The sequence below is a fragment of the Phyllobates terribilis genome, unplaced genomic scaffold, assembly GCF_046119375.1.
Source record: "Phyllobates terribilis strain yellow unplaced genomic scaffold, ASM4611937v1 Scaffold_7__3_contigs__length_470593459, whole genome shotgun sequence".
In the NCBI taxonomy this organism is placed as follows: Eukaryota; Metazoa; Chordata; class Amphibia; order Anura; family Dendrobatidae; genus Phyllobates; species Phyllobates terribilis.
The window spans coordinates 99,438,429-99,455,532 of record NW_027362767.1 but is presented as its reverse complement, the minus strand read 5'-3'; the positions used below and the strand labels follow the sequence as shown (position 1 = coordinate 99,455,532).

The 17,104-nt window shown below is 42.1% G+C and overlaps 1 protein-coding gene and 1 long non-coding RNA gene across 2 annotated transcripts in view; one reads left to right on the top strand and one right to left on the bottom strand.

The window, feature by feature from the left end:
- LOC141153842 (uncharacterized) overlaps window positions 1–13,294 on the top strand; it is a 108,948-nt gene extending 95,654 nt beyond the window's left edge. The window contains exon 2 of the long non-coding RNA XR_012247363.1: window positions 12,577–13,294. This is a non-coding gene — a long non-coding RNA (uncharacterized lncRNA). The remainder of the gene's footprint in view (window positions 1–12,576) is intronic.
- AQR (aquarius intron-binding spliceosomal factor) overlaps window positions 6,274–17,104 on the bottom strand; it is a 102,712-nt gene continuing 91,881 nt past the window's right edge. Inside the window, exons 33-35 of the mRNA XM_073639035.1 lie at window positions 12,593–12,767; window positions 11,208–11,327; window positions 6,274–7,134 (exon numbers count right to left, since the gene is read on the bottom strand). Coding sequence (XP_073495136.1) covers window positions 6,691–7,134; window positions 11,208–11,327; window positions 12,593–12,767 — 739 coding nt within the window. The 3' untranslated portion in view covers window positions 6,274–6,690. The remainder of the gene's footprint in view (window positions 7,135–11,207; window positions 11,328–12,592; window positions 12,768–17,104) is intronic.

Here is a 17,104-nt window from a genome sequence, read left to right as displayed (position 1 = left end):
TTAACGGATTATATGTAAGTTTCTGATAGCAATTTGGAAAATCAAGAATTTTGTTAGCCTGTTTTTCATAAAGGTGGTGTGGCCAAATGACCAAATTACCGCCTTTATCGGCTGGTTTAATAACTACGTTGGGTAATTTTTTTAAAACTACAAGGGCTTTTCTTTCTTCCTGATCTAAATTCATACGATTTTTTGGAGCGTGAGGAAGTGATTCTATTTCACTGCTTACCAGCCTAGTAAACACATCCACCGCAGAACATGTGGAAAGAGGAGGAAAGTTCTTAGATTTGTATATTAAATGTTCGGGGAACCCACCTCCTATGCTTAGTTGACTTTCCTTTTCTAAGTCTTCAAGGTCTCTGAGAGCTTTTCTTTCCAATTCAGTGGGAAAAAGAAGTTCCAGATCAGCTTTGAAATGAAGTTTTTGTAATATTACTTTCCTGGCGAAAAGATGTAGGTCCTTCACCACCGTGAATGGATCTAAGTAAGAGCATGGAGAGAAAGTTAGGCCTTTTTCCAAAACATTAATTTGTGTTTTAGTTAATATTAGATTAGATAAATTAACTACCTTCAATCGATCGTTCGGTTTATTACTCGGTTTCTTAAGAAATATTTCTGGATATTTTTTTTGATGGAATCTTGTATTTGGTCTGCTGTATGTAGGGGCCTCTTCAGACTCACTGCATGAAGTGCTGGTTTCAGAACCAGATACCTCACTGTTCAACAGCATCCTCGTTTTGGGTTGATTAGGGGTTTTATATTTAGTCAATTGCCACTTAAAGACTTTGTTATTTTCATAGTCCTGAAGGTCCCGTACATATTTCTTGTGTTTGATTTTACTGATGTCAGTCTCCCATTTATCAATGTCAGTTTCACATGTTTTAAGGTAGGATTCTAATGACTGATGTATATAGGAAGGATACTGCCACCAATAGCATACTTCACAGTTCCTCATCGCATCCGCCGGCCACCATCAAGAATATTCCAGTAGGCCAATTTTTGCGACTAAGAAGAATATGCACTGATAATGAGCTATTTCAACATCAATCATTAGATCTTACAAGGCGCTTCAAGAATCGTGGGTACAGCAATAGAACAATTAAAGCTGGATACAAAAGGGCACTAAAAACCAACAGACAACAATTGCTGTATGGCAAGAAAACTAGGAATGATGATATATCCAACCCTATCAGATTCATTTCTGATTATAATGTACAATGGTCGGAACTTGGTGAGATTTTGAGAAGGCATTGGGATGTACTATTGACAGACCCGATTCTACGAAAAACTTTACCACAAAAACCAATTCTAGTCGCTAGACGATCCAAAAATTTGAGAGATTCATTGGTGCACAGCCATTATGAAAAAAATCCCACCTCATGTTTAATTGACGGAAGTAAGCTTGGATTCTATACATGCGGAAAATGTAAAGCATGTAAAAATATGATTAATAGTAAAGAATTCAACAATTATGATAATAGTAGAACATATGAGATTAGAAAGGCCCTATCCTGTAATTCTAAAGGAGTTATTTACTATGCTCAATGCCCGTGTAAAAAAATTTATATAGGCCTTACTACTCGGGAATTAAAAATAAGAACTAGAGAACATGTGCTGGACATTGAGAAAACAATGTCTATGGAGGAAATAACCAAATTGAGAACTCTTCCAAGACATTTCAAGCTCCACCACAACAGTGATTCTAGTGGCCTAAAAATAAGAGGTATTGATCAGATTGACTTGGGCCCCAGAGGTGGTGATTTGAGTCAGGCACTGGCAAGACTGGAGAGCAGATGGATATTTAGATTGGGCACTATATCGCCCCAAGGTCTAAATGAACAGTTCGGGTTTTCTGCTTTCTTATAAATTGTTTCACCAATTTTTGGGTATTTCTCTGATATCTTTAGTTCGGTCTTTCTGCTTTCTTTTAAATTGTTTCCTCTATCTTTAGGTATTTCTCTGATACCTATGCATTTTCAGAAATTGCCTAGACTCCCCGATATACCTTTTCGATCCTTTTGAGTCACCTTTTTAAGTATGTTTGTTGTTGTTTTTAATGATTTTAATTAGTTTTTTTCTCATAGCACTTACCTTTGGCTGTTTTTCGGCGATCTCTGGATGCTGGTTTTTGGTCTCCCTTCGAGGCGGTTTTTTTGGGATGAAGAATCATTCACCCCTGCTTCACTCTGGATGAAGAAGGAAAGAAAGGGGAAAAAAAGAGGGGAGAGAGAGAAAGGAGAGAGAAAGAGAAAAAAAGAAAGGAAGAAGGAATGAATAAAGAGGGGTTAAAAAAAAGAAAAATCAGCATTTTTCTGATTAAAGGACCTTTCTATCGCCCCAATTTATGAGCTATATATATGGGATTATACGTACATTGTGTAATATTTTACAATATTGTCACTTTTTATGTCATTAACTTTTACACTATTCTTATTCACCTCCAAGCACATACATTCACATTACACTCCCCATGCACTGTTTATATCTTTTTGATATTGTTCACTTCTTTATCACATTACATTCACTCCAACATCCTTCTTATTATTATTTTTTACATAATCAGATTAAGTTTTTTATTATTCACCTTCTACACTTCCCTTTTTTTTTTTTTTTTTTTTTTTTTTTTTTCCCTCATTTTATTTTCTTTTTTGTTCAATCCTTTTTATTTCCTTCTTTTTCAACACTTCATTTCTTTGTATGAATTTTTGTTTTAATCTTCCTTTTCCTTTCACAACTCGGTTTTGATACTCACTTTTATTTCATGTATTCTATTTTTTCATTATTTTTCACATACTATTAGTCTCGTTACCACTCTTTTTATGATATCTAATTTTTCTTTGGAATCCCCTATTAACATATGAGGATTCCATAATGTAGAAATGCCTGTAGGAATCCAAGGCTCCTCGGCAGGGGTCCGCCCTCGTATTGCCCCATCTATGACTTTTTGTCACGCCCCCTTTGAACTACACCTCAGATATATGGGGATTCTGCATTGGAGAAGTGCGCATGCACGTATACAGACCCGTGGACTTCCGGTTTTGCGCACTAAGCACTGCATGCGTTCCACCGCATGCGTGCCAGCCGCTATATTCCGGAAGTCATCTTTACACACGGAGTCATGTAGCGTGCGCATGCGCCAAACACTCTCCACTAATTATGGGAATTCCAAACAGCCGACAATCAGCCTACAAAAAGGTATGACACACACACATACTGCACGCCCCATCGAAGAAGCACATAAGCGAAACGGCGTCGTCGGGCGGATCCCTGTGAGATTGTCTCTATGTCTTAGAAACACTCAGTAAGTGTATCTTTTGACCTCCTTTAGGTTGGCTATTTTGTAATTGTATAATTATGATCATTCCAAGATGTTGTTATGGTAATTAGAATGGGGAGACTGATGGTAGCTTACCACTACACTTGTAATAGATTTTTACTTCCATCGGTCACACCGCTATAAACTCTTGGAGAGCTATGTTAATGATGACATATTGTTGAATGGAAGGCTATTTATACACTTGCTATTAATATTAGACTTATCCAATTGATAGAATATGGTTGGAAAAATTATTTTCTTTAGGTGATATATACATTTATACAAATACCTATATGAATTGTGATATATAGCATATTTATTGGTCTTATGTTTACATCAATTTTTTCCTCCCCCCTCCTTGTTGTGCAATAATATAATATATGATCTATCAATTGGAAGACTTCTTGCATGGGATTAATAGGTCACTGCTTTGCTATGTTTTTTATTGAAGATTTTTAAATTTGATGTAATAAAAAATAAACAATTTTTAATATTATTTGTTTCATATCCTCTTTTTAAAAAAAATCTGGTTTATGCAACGCAGTTTTTTTTATGGTGATTGGACTACTGATAGGTTGCACATGACATCTTTTAGACACCGGCGTACAGTACAGACCAAAAGTTTGGACACGCCTTCTCATTTAAAGATTTTTCTGTATTTTCATGACTATGAAAATTGTACATTCACACTGAAGGCATCAAAACTATGAGTTAACACGTGTGGAATTATATACTTAACAAAAAAAGTGTGAAACAATTGAAAATATGTCTTATATTCTAGGTTCTTCAAAGTAGCCACCTTATGCTTTGATGACTGCTTTGCACACTTTTGGCATTCTCTTGATGAGCTTCAAGAGGTAGTCATCGGAAATGGTCTTCCAACAATCTTGAAGGAGTTCCCAGAGATGCTTAGCACTTGTTGGATATTTTGCCTTCACTCTGCCGTCCAGCTCACCCCAAACCCTCTCGATTGGGTTCAGGTCTGGTGACTGTGGAGGCCAGGTCATCTGGCGTAGCACCCCATCACTCTCCCTCTTGGTCAAATAGCCCTTACACAGCCTGGAGGTGTGTTTGGGGTCATTGTCCTGTTGAAAAATAAATGATGGTCCAACTAAATGCAAACCGGATGGAATAGCATGCCGCTGCAAGATACTGTGGTAGCCATGCTGGTTCAGTATGCCTTCAATTTTGAATAAATCCTCAACAGTGTCACCAGCAAAGCACCCCCACACCATCACACCTCCTCCTCCATGCTTCACGGTGGGAACCAGGCATGTAGAGTCCATCCGTTCACCTTTTCTGCATCACACAAAGACACGGTTGTTGGAACCAAAGATCTCAAATTTGGACTCATCAGACCAAAGCACAGATTTCCACTGGTCTAATGTCCATTCCTTGTGTTCTTTAGCCCAAACAAGTCTCTTCTGCTTGTTGCCTGTCCTTAGCAGTGGTTTCCTAGCAGCTATTTTACCATGAAGGCCTGCTGCACAAAGACTCCTCTTAACAGTTGTTGAAGAGACGTGTCTGCTGCTAGAACTCTGTGTGGCATTGACCTGGTCTCTAATCTGAGCTGCTGTTAACCTGCGATTTCTGAGGCTGGTGACTCGGATAAACTTATCCTCAGAAGCATAGGTGACTCTTGGTCTTCCTTTCCTGGGGCAGTCCTCATATGAGCCAGTTTCTTTGTAGCGCTTGATGGTTTTTGCAACTGCACTTGGAGACACTTTCAAAGTTTTCCCAATTTTTCGGACTGACTGACCTTCATTTCTTAAAGTAATGATGGCCATTGATTTTTCTTTACTTAGCTGCTTTTTTCTTGCCATAATACAAATTCTAACAGTCTATTCAGTAGGACTATCAGCTGTGTATCCACCAGACTTCTGCACAACACAACTGATGGTCCGAACCCCATTTATAAGGCAAGAAATCCCACTTATTAAACCTGACAGGGCACACCTGTGAAGTGAAAACCATTTCCGGTGACTACCTCTTGAAGCTCATCAAGAGAATGCCAAGAGTGTGCAAAGCAGTCATCAAAGCAAAAGGTGGCTATTTTGAAGAACCTAGAATATAAGACATATTTTCAGTTGTTTCACACTTTTTTGTTAAGTATATAATTCCACATGTGTTAATTCATAGTTTTGATGCCTTCAGTGTGAATGTACAATTTTCATAGTCATGAAAATACAGAAAAATCTTTAAATGAGGTGTGTCCAAACTTTTGGTCTGTACTGTACCTGCATTAGTTTTTGAAGCAATAGGAAAACACTTGCATGACACACTAATGTGGAAACCTACGGTTGGCATACATGCATTAGCAATAAGTCTTCAGTCATTAATCATGATAACGTCATTGTCATAGATATTACACCACTTGTTCAGCATTTTATATCGATGTAATGACATAACTTTTTTTTGCCAGACTGAGAAAACTAAATTAAAATCAGACTCGGCTCAAGATGATTGATGTCTGCAGCAATGTTAGGTGGTTAGCGCTTAAAGGGAATCTGTCACCAGGTTTTTGCCATTTTATCTGAGAGCAGCATAATGTAGACAAAGAGACAGTGATTCCAGCCATGTGTCACTTACTGGGCTGCTTGCTGTAGCTTTAAGAATCTCCTGCTGATAAAACTGTGATTTTATCACTAGAGGACTAGTAAACCTGCTACCATTTACGAGCTCTTTAGAACCCCGCCCCCATCAGTGATTGGCATCTTTGTGTGTACGCTGTGCATAGGCAGCAAGCTGTCAATCAGTGGTGTGGGCGGTGTTATACAGAGCTCAGCATTCAGAGAACTGCTAGATCTGCAGCAGATATAGATGGTGCTGCAGTGCATCACTCACATTCAGAATTCACTTCTGCTACACGGGTAAGCACCAGCTACATTCTTACATTTATTACTTTTTCCTTAGCAAACTGAAAAAAAATAAGTCAAGAGGACAGTTTTGTACAAAATAAACTTTACTGCCAAGTTTACAAATCAAATCAAAACAATATTTCCGTGGTTTGGGTGGACCTCAAGAAATTCACTGTGAATCATGGCTGTCCGCCTCACCCTGTATGGACAATACTAACCTTTTGGTATCATCCTTTTCTCTTGCTGATGAATCATTATGAGATTGTTCACTGTAATAATGAATCTTCCTATAGATGTGAGCAGACTCTCACTCTAGCACATACCATTCAAGCCCTCCCAGACAATTGGGCTTTGTCTCTCTTTAGGTTTGTCTGATAACTGTAAAAAGGCTTCTGCATATTCTTGCCTATAAATGGGAATATAGAGAATCTGACTCCTATGTACATGGCAGGCAGCTAAAGCTCAATCGTCTTTGCTGACATCGATACGGCGTCTCCCACCAGACGCTGTGGTCCTCTAGTCCTCAGTCCCCTCATTGTCGCTGTATTCGCTGTCGCTATCCCTTCCTGGATGAGCCGGCATTTTTGGATGTTCCTCCTCCCCGGGCTGACTGGCTTCCTGCTCCACATTTTCTGTTACGACTTTAACTTCTGTGGACTCGGCTTCCATCTGTGGCTCGCTCAGGTCTAGTCCCGTGTCTGATATCTTATCTGGCGAGTCGGGCCTGTGAGGTTCAGACTCTTCTGCTGCCACCGGGCAGGTCTGTTCCGTACTCGTTGTTTCTTGCTTGTCCCCTTTGTCTTGCCCCCTTGCAGGATCTGCTGTTGCGTTTGACTCTGGATCTGGGTTTTTGGACTCCGCTTCGATGTTTTGTGATATACTGTCTTCCACTTCCATCTCCTCATCTTGAGGGGGAGCAATGTCGTTTCCTTTTCTGGTGGCAGGTGGAGGTAAGAGGCCCTATAGGAGGATAGATAGACATTGGTGATTATGGCGGTCAATCACACAAACAGTAGGCACTACTATTGAACATTTTTTTTTATTTTACTGCTGGAGTGGTGCTACTAATCTAAGTTCCCTGCCCCTAGTCTTATACTTACCAGCCGTCATCGTTTTCTGTTCTCTGCACCGCTCTGGTTGTCTTCTGCAGGTTGGGACCTGCCGGATCATCCCAGTGTTTGTTGGGACCTGTCTGATCGCTCCAGTGTTCGTTGGGCGAGCCAGAAGTCCCAACTCATTGTAAATCTATGAGAATGAGGGTCTTATAGACTTACATCGAGAACTTGTTCAGTCAGAAGTTGCAATCACAAGATGGCGGTGCAGGACCGGAGCGGTGCTGGGAAGAGCAGAAGACTATGCCTGGGGAGTAGATTACTAGGGGTAGGGAACTTACCTTAGTGGCACCTAGTGGTACTTTAAGGAAGTGTTCTGATCTCAGCAATTGGTGGTGGTGGGCAACAGACTTCCCAATTATTTTATTTTCATATATATCTGGGTGCTATATTTTCATGGTGTAAATATGTAAGTTTTTATATATTTGCCATGACAACACAACATTAAATGTAAATTCACCCCAAATAGACAACACGCAGATGCCATCGATGTTTTTTTTTTTTGTTTGTTTGTTTTTTTACCCATTCATTAAAAAGGACAAAGTAAAGCCCCCGTCTCACATAGCGAGATCGCTGCCGAGTCACGGTTTTGGTGACGCAACAGCGACCTCACCAGCGATGTCGCTATGTGTGACACTTTGCAACGATCAGGCCCCTGCTGTGAGGTCGCTGATCGCTGCAAAGTGTCCTGGACCTTTTTTTGGTCGTTGCCCTCCCGTTGGTCAGCACACATCGCTGTGTGTGACCAGCGGGAGCAGCGATCAGGCTGGTAACCATGATAAACAGCGGGTTACTAGGGGCACACGTGCACTTAGTAACCCTCTGTTTATCATGGTTACGAGCATGCTAAAGTGAGCGGTAACCTCCCGCTCACCGTAGCAGAGTGGTAACCATGATAAACAGCGGGTTACTAGGAGCGCGTGTGCCCCTAGTAACCCGATGTTTATCATGGTTACCAGCCTGCTCCTGCTTCAGCAGGCTGGTAACCAGGAGCAGGACATCGTGGAAAGATTCTTTCCAAGATGTCGCTGCTCCCCTGATCGTTGGTGGGCCTGCCTGTTTGACAGCTCACCAGCGACCACATAGCGACGCAGCAACGATCCCTGACAGGTCGTATCGTTGTCGGGATCGTTGCAGCGTCGCTAAGTGTGACGGGGCCTTAAGTCTGCAAATGGGCAATGTGACCCCATACAATGTTTAGAGAAGACAGGCTACATTGGCATGTCCGCATGCTGACGGTAGTAGGCTTTTGTTAGCCGTTTCTCTGAAGATTGTAAAGGGAAGGGTTAAGTGGAGCAGAGATCCTTGCAGTAGACAAGCTGTTCTGAATCAGTAAGGTTGGATTTCCCTGGGAAGACCGGAGCATTTTCCATTCTCAGCTGCACACAATCATTAGGATTAGTGCACCCGCAGCACATTCAGACTGCTGTGTAACGACTTCCAAGATTCTGCGGAAAGATTTAGTGCTGAACTGTTGGGGAAAGGCCAAGAACAGGGGGGAAACTCCCGCTGCTTTCTGTCTGTGCTCCTAATACACACTTCATCTGTGCTGCATTCCCGGATGAGCTGCTGCAGTCACATCGGGGAGGTCGCCGTCTGCTCCCGGAGTATCGGCAATGTGTACACGTGCCAAAGATAAAAGTATATTTGTCATCCAGATGCACGGACAAATCACATGTGGATAACAGAAGAGTGAGGAAATGTAGCAGACAACTTGTAAACTAAAAACAACAAGAACAGGTATCCTACTGCCCCTGTGTTCCCATCAATCCTATAGGCAGTGAATGGCTGACTTCTGCCCCATTCACACGCGGCGTTCCCGTGATTCCAGCAGTCACAAATACATTTATTGCGTATGCTTTGGCTGTTGCTGGGACAGCACCTCTTAAGACTACATAGTGATATGGTGTAAAGTGATTTTCAGGGGAGCAAATACTACTTTCTGGTGACTAGATCCATAAAAATACATTGAAAAGCTTAAAAAATGGCTTCAAAATTGTTGTAGGTAAATGATCCCCCCCCCAGATGGCTGCTTGTAGCGATTACGGAAATTTGGATTCCCTCCCAAAAATCACAACCCTTTTGTTATTAATCTCTAAGGTAAAGGGATTTTCTGGGGCCAGACCTGTATCATGCTGAATCCCAGCAATGTGTACTATACCCACTGTTGGGATTCTGCCCTGTTCTGACAGATTGAGCGGTCACCAGGTGAACGCCTTTAAAACAAACCTGCGGCTAAGCAAGTAAAGAAGTCCAACTTACCAAAAATTCTCCTGCCTGCCCATAATGGCCTACAACTGTTGTGCCATCTGTATAATCGCTCGGACCCTAATGCTTTTATTTCCCAATATCTCACACTTATGTTTTTGCCAGCATAGGTATGGGTGACCGACACATGCATCTTTACCAATTTTATAGAAAAGATGTCCGCACCATATTATAGAGGACAGGATCTCTGGGATTGGCCCATGTTTCCACATGTTCCAAGTGAAAATCAGACTTATCTTCATCCTCAGGCATAAAGTTATCACCTATCAGATCTTGGGAGTCCAAATGCCAAGACCCCAATAATGGTCAGAATGGGGGACTTGTGTCCCAGTTCGAATAGTATTCATTCAATCCTCATGGGACGGTCAAAGATCACTCATCTCTGACAGTCCTCATCAAAAGTGGATGGAGTCAGGCGTCCAGAGGTCAGATCTGTCGTAGTTCCCTATCCTGTAACTTGCCATAAAAATACTATATTCTAGCTGGAGACTAGTGATGTGTGCAAGTGCTCGTTACTCAAGTTTCCCAAGGGTGCTCGGGTATGCCTGGAGCATCGCGGGGGCTCAAATGACATGCTCGATCCCCGCAGCCTCATGTTTCACAGCTGTTAGACAGCCACAACACATGCGGGGAGACTACCCGTGTATGTCAGGCAAACCCCGCATCTTTTATGGCTGTCTAAACATGCAGGCGGAAGGACTCAAACATGTCACTCGAGCACTTGCAATACTCAGTGCATACCGAGCACCCTAAGCAAACTCGAGTAACGAGCACCTGTGCTCATCACTACTGGAGACCCCCTCTAGGCAGGGGCTACACAGCCATTTTGGCTACAACAAGCAAGTCAGAACAGGATTTTCTGAGACTTGTTTGTCTCTGTGATCTATGTAGTAGTGTAAAGGCCCCGTCACACTAAGCGATATCGCTAGCGAGATCGCTGCTGTGTCACGGTTTTGGTGACTCACCAGCGACCTCACCAGCGATGTCGCTATGTGTGACACTTTGCAGCGATCAGGCCCCTGCTGTGAGGTCGCTGATCGTTGCAAAGTGTCCTGGACCATTTTTTGGTCGTTGGCCTCCCGCTGGCCAGCACACATCGCTGTGTGTGACCAGCGGGACCAACGATCTGGCTGGTAACCATGGTAAATATCGGGTTACTAGGGGCACGCACGCAGTTAGTAACCCACTGTTTACCATAGATACCACTCTGCTACGGTGAGCGGAGGCTCCAGCGCACCGTAGCAGAGTGGTATCCATGGTAAACAGCGGGTTACTAGGGGCACACGTGCACTTAGTAACCCGATATTTACCATAGTTACCAGCCTGCTCCTGCTTAAGCAGCAGGCTGGGAACGGGAGCAGGACATCGTGGAACTATTCTTTCCACGATATCGCTGCTCCCCTCATCGCTGGTGAGCCTGCCTGTTTGACAGCTCACCAGCGATGTATTAGCGATGCAGCAACGATCCCTGACAGGTCGTATCGTTGTCGGGATCGCTGCTGCATCGCTTAGTGTGACGGGGCCTTAAGACTATTTTATGTATTATTTCACCCACTGTAATGGTGTGAGCCGCCCTCTCCAGATAGGCTTACATTATATTGTATCACTGATAGGATATTGTGGAGAATGAAGACACAATCACTGTATTGTTACCTGGTGGAACTGGTATTGCTGACTGCTTTGCATCATGTGCAAATACATGTTGTACACATAAGCGGCCATCTCCGGCATATTCTTAATGACCTGTGCTGGGTAGGGGGGCACGTCTCCATTCTGAAAAGAAGCAGGCACATTCAGGATAGCTATTCTTCTAGATTTATGAGATGAATATACATTACGGCCTTATGACACTTCTCATACTAACCTAGCAGGGCACATGCGTGCTCATCACATTGATTCCATAGTATATATTATGATATAGCTATACACTATGTTCTCGCTTCACACTCCAGTCTTAATGAGGGGCGAGCAGGAATAAGACGAACATCACTTAATGTGACTCTCCATGTACTGAAATGATCAGCGTCTTACTATGAAGACATCAGTCCCAGTTGGCTTCATGGATTTTTAAAAGGAACCGGTCACCTCCAAAAACGCTATAAGCCTACAGATATCATGCCTTGCAGGCTTACTGAAGCAGCAGCTGCAGGGAGGAAATGAAGATATATTCTCCCTGCAGCCGCTCGCATCCAATCATCAGTTATAGTCACCAATCACTATAAACTGAGCGCACTGCAATCACTCCCCAGTTTTTCATGTACAGATGGCACAAGAACATTCAAAATCAAAGATTTTCTTAATTGTAATTCTGAATTTGAAGTATACATAATTGAATGTCGTATATGTAATTTAAAATATATCGGTTTGACGACTAGAAAACTAAAAAATAGAATAAGAGAGCATTTGTATAGCACACAACCCACCAATCGTAGTGTCACTAATATTTCAAATCATTTCATCAGATTATATGATAGGGGGTGCGCGCAGGGTGTCCATTACTGTGCCAGTAAGTGATTACAGCTTGTGCCTGAAAAAGCGCTAAAACGATGAGCACATGCACAGTAATGTCAGGACAACTTGCTGTTCACATGTTCTGTCTTTTGTCGCTTCTTAGATCACCTTCAGGCTTCAAAAACCGTGAAGCAGCTAAAAGAACTAACCGGTCCATTCTTCTGGTGACTTTCACTTTTTGTTCAAAATGACGTAAAAAAGACGCTTCAGGGAATAATAATGCCTGACAGCTAATTGGATTTTTTTTTTTTTTTTTTAATGAAAATAGTTTTTCCTAAATTTGAAAAATTAGACATTTTAAGTGTGAAAAATAACATTCAGATGAGTTATTTTCTGATGATCTATGGAAAATAAATTCAGTGCCTCAGCACTCGCTTTCATGCTTTTTTAAAAAACAAACAAACAACCCTATAAATGTTTATATAAAAGAAAATTAAAAAATGGCAATTAATAAAGATTTGAAATCTAGTGACTTCTTGTTATTTTTAACACTTTTTCTTTTTGATGGCAGGGACCATGCTACTTACCCTCCTCTGTGTTGGGAAGGATTCTGCAGGCAGCATGTGGAGCCGCAGAGGCCGCGCCGTCAGCTGTCTGAATGCCGGGGTCAGCTCAAAACAGTTCTGGAAAAGGGAAACTCGAGCAAATATGTAGAGGCCGAGCCGAGCTCTGGACATCGCAACAACTAAGCGTCTCACATCCCTGTAAGACAAGGAGTCCAACAGTCACATATAAAGAATGCATTGCCCATGACCACGGAAAGCCGCTATCATCATCTCTCACCAGTCCCTTTGTATAGGGAATAGTAGAATATGGCGTCTTTGGCCAACACGGCCATGGCACGCTAATGGGATTAGGTACCAGTTCCTCCTCTCCCACAATATCCCAGCACATATATTCTTATTACATGATGCTCATATTAACTTCAGGCCGCACTTTATTGATTGAAGCACCATTATTGCCTTATCAACCATGAGTGCTCAGCATCGCAATTCATATATGACCCCGACCCTCTGTGGTTCCCAGCAGAAAAGCAGCTCTCATAAAGAAGTCCCATAAACCCAAAAGATCACTTATCCACAGGAGAGGCGATAAACATATGGTCACTAAGGTCCGACTGTGGGGGCCCCCCCAATCACAGCTCCTTAAGTCATACTTTATAATGGCCAACCGATGCCCTTTGGGTCAAAATGAGATGTTTCTAATTCCATTCTACCACCACCCCCCCCCCCCAAAAAAACAACTATTGAAATCTTTAGGAGAAACTTTCCTGCTTGTGAATGTACCAACAGAGACATGTTTCATGTAATGATCTGCTGCCGGGGAGTCCACAATCACATCTGCCACTGATAAGACAAATAGGACATAAATTCACACAAAACCCCAAAGATGGGCCAAACAAAATTGTTGGCACCCTCAAATCAATATTTGGTTGCACACCCTTTGGAATAAATAACTGCAATCAATCCCTTCCTATAATCATCAACAAGCTTCTTACAACTCTCAACTGGAATTTTGGACCCCTCTTTTGCAAACTGCTCCAGGTCTCTCATAGTTGAAGTAGTCTTCTCCCAACAGCAATTGTAAGATCTCTCCACAGGTGTTCAATGGGATTTAGATCCGGACTCAATGTTGCCACTTCAGAACTCTCCATCGCTTTGTTTCCATCCATTTCTCGGGGCTTCTTGAAGTATGTTTGGGGTCATTGTCCTGCTGGAAAACCCATGACCTAGGATGTAAATCCAGCTTTCTGATACTGGGCACTACATTGCAACCCAAAATCCTTTGGTAATCTTCAGATTTCATGATGCCTTACACACAGTCAAAGCAGTCAGAGGTAGCAAAACAACCCCAAAAACATCTTTGAACCTCCACCATATTTGACTCTAAGTACTGTGTTCTTTTCTTTGCAGGCCTCATTCTGTTTTTGGTAACCAGTAGAATGATGTGCTTTACCAAAAAGCTCTATCTTGATCTCATTTGTCCACAAGACGCTTTCCCAGAAGAATTTTGGCTTATTCACGTACATTTTGGCAATCTGCAGTCTAGCTTTTTTATGTCTTTGTGTCAGCAGTGGGATCCTCTTGTGTCTCCTGTCATAGCATTTAATTTCTTTCAAATGTCAACGGATGGTTTGTGCTGACAGTGATGCACCCTGAGCCTGCAGGACAGCTTGAATTTCTTTGGAACTTTATTGGGTCTGCTTATCCACCATCCGGACTATCCTGCATTGCAACCTTTCATCAATTTTTCTCAGCCGTCCATGTCCAGGGAGATTAAATTGCCATGAGTTGTAAATTTCTTGATTATGTTGCACACCGTGGACAAAGGAACATCAAGATCTCTGGACATGGACTTGTAACCCTGAGATTGTTGAGAACCAAAATTGTTGAAAAATATCAAGGCCTCAATTCTCTTCTCCTCTTTCTGTTCTCCATGCTTAGAGTGGCACACACAATGCTAAAAGTCAACTTCTCCCCTTTGTATCTGGTTTCAGGAGTGATTTTCATATTGCCCACACCTGTTACTTGCCACAGGTGAGTTTGAACGAGCATCACATGCTTGAAACAAAGTTATTTACCCACATTTTTGGAAAGGTGCTAACAATTTTGTCCGGCCCATTTTTGGGGTTTTGTGTGAAATTATGTCCAACTTGCCTTTTTTTTTCCTCAGTTTTTGGTGTTGTTCCAATACAAACAAAGGACATAAAAATATGTATAACAAAACCTGTGTAATTGCAATAATTTTCTGGGAGAAATACTTCATTTTCTGGAACAATTTCAGCCATGACTGTTTAAGTTGTGTCTTACAGACGCTAGTGATTGCTCGGGACACTTGAGAAAGTCGCGAGAAGGATTCCTATACTTATCGCCAGGGATTTCTTAGGCTCAGGAGATTTTGCCAACAATTCAGTTGAGGAAGTTTTCTCTGGGTGATCAGACATCCTCCTTCATGAACATTTACTAGCTCGCTCACGTCTCCCTGCACCATTACAACCTCCGCCTGTGTTTTACATCCTCGGCCGGGGTTGTGTTCTATCTCCTTCTGTCAGGGAATGACACAGACACAGCTGGGAACATCGCAGCGCTCCATGGAAGATCCCAGCACGGTATAAACACCACCGCCTGATGGTAATAAATGTCAGGACTGGAGATTAGCCAGGAGCCAGGTAGTCACAATAACTATTTTATTACTTATTTTAATTGATGCTAATGGTTAAATGTCTTCCCCCGACTCTGGCTGTGTGTAATATGTCTGAGCGCATCTCATATTAAAGGGACGGTGATCCTAAAAGGGATAAAAACAATAAAGAACAAAACCATGATGCCGACCTACACAAGTTCCTCCAGGGGGGAGCTGACATGGGGCAAGGTTTAAAGGAGTCACGTGACCTCTGTAGCCGATCAGTGGGGGCACAGCTCTGAGAACCGAGGAGCGACACTAGCTCAGAAAGTAAGTATAGAAGTTTTATACTTTCTGCTGCACCCTGGTGCTATTATAAGAGGCTGTTCAGTAGTCAATCATCCCATTGCCTTCAGACTACTCAATCTCATCTGATAATGTGCTAAATAATCAATCTGCCAATTACTATTAAAAAATGTTGTTTTACTGGGAAAATCATTCTAAAAGTGCTGACCACGAGGGGTCTCCCTTCTGACAACTATCAGGTCTTAGAAGTATTTTTTTTTTTTTTAACAGCGGCATTGCAGAAAAGGGGGAGGGTATTTTTCTCTTTGCTCCTGTTCTTCACTTCAGGACAATAGCAGGAGCAGAGAAGGCTGTGGCCTTATGGAAAGGAAGCTCCAGCTCCTATAGTGCTGACACAATGCTGATGAAGAGGAACCAGCTACTCAAAAAAAAGAAGTGGATGGTATGTAACCGAGAATTAGAAAAGGAACAGTTCCTGGAAATATTAGACTGATACTTGCACCAAAAAGCGGGCAGTAAGCATTTTTACAGGTTGTGTTACAACAGACAGGTGTGCTTTACATAAAAAGGCAAAAGTTATCTTGCTTTGTCTCCATTTCAGACATAGAAGGGAAGCATCACATAGTCTTCTCATTTCTCTCCCAAAGCAAAAAAAATACAACCTTATGGTATACATCCATTATGTAGAGAGAGAACACTATCAGCAAAGACAAAGATATCCCCGTGATCTGCCCCCTCTCCTTAAAGAAGCACTCCTCCTCCTTTCAAACTTTTTATTCTCTTAATATATTGCAGTCATCACATTATATAGCACTGTGTACTTACAATTGATCATTTTGCCTTTCTACCCAGTTAATTATTCTCTTTTCCATTAGGTCTTTGATATCGTGATTAAAAACAGACTAGCTGAATCCTTCTAAGCTCCATGTAGAAATAAGAGGTCAATTTTCTCTGCACAAGTCATCACTTCAAAAGTCCCTGGCAGGGGGAGGAGGGAGCAGCTGGGTCAGGAGGTGAAGAGGGGAATGATAAATGCAGGGACAAGAGACTTCCTCTTTCTACATAGAGCAAAGAAAAGAGAAGAATTATTTGGGTAGAAAGGTAAAATGAGCCATTGTAAGTATACAGAGCTATGTAATATGATGTCTGCAATATATTAAGAGAATAAAAACTTTGCTGTGAGTGCTTCTTTAAAGGGGTTTTCCATTTTCAGGAAAGTAGAGCCCAAAAGCTCTGTAAATAATGTACAGAGCAGGTATTCACTCCTCCCCGAGTCCAGCACCATCTTCCTCCACACAGATACTGACCTCAATGATTGCCTGCAGGCGGGCGATGCGCACTGTGGACATGACGTCACCGCTGCAGCCAAAACACCGAGACCCAAGCAACTCCAGGGAGCTGTTGCTGGACCAGAAGAGGAGTACATACCTGCTCGGTATGTTTTTTTTGTTTTTTTACCGTGTTTGGGGTCCACATTCCTCAAAGTGGAAACTCCCTTTAAACACTCTTTCCTGGAGATACTGGGCACATGGCTGGACATGATGTCAGAAAGTGATTTCCTTATTTTTTAATCTTAAAAATAAATCGGTTTATCACTTTAGAGAGTGTAA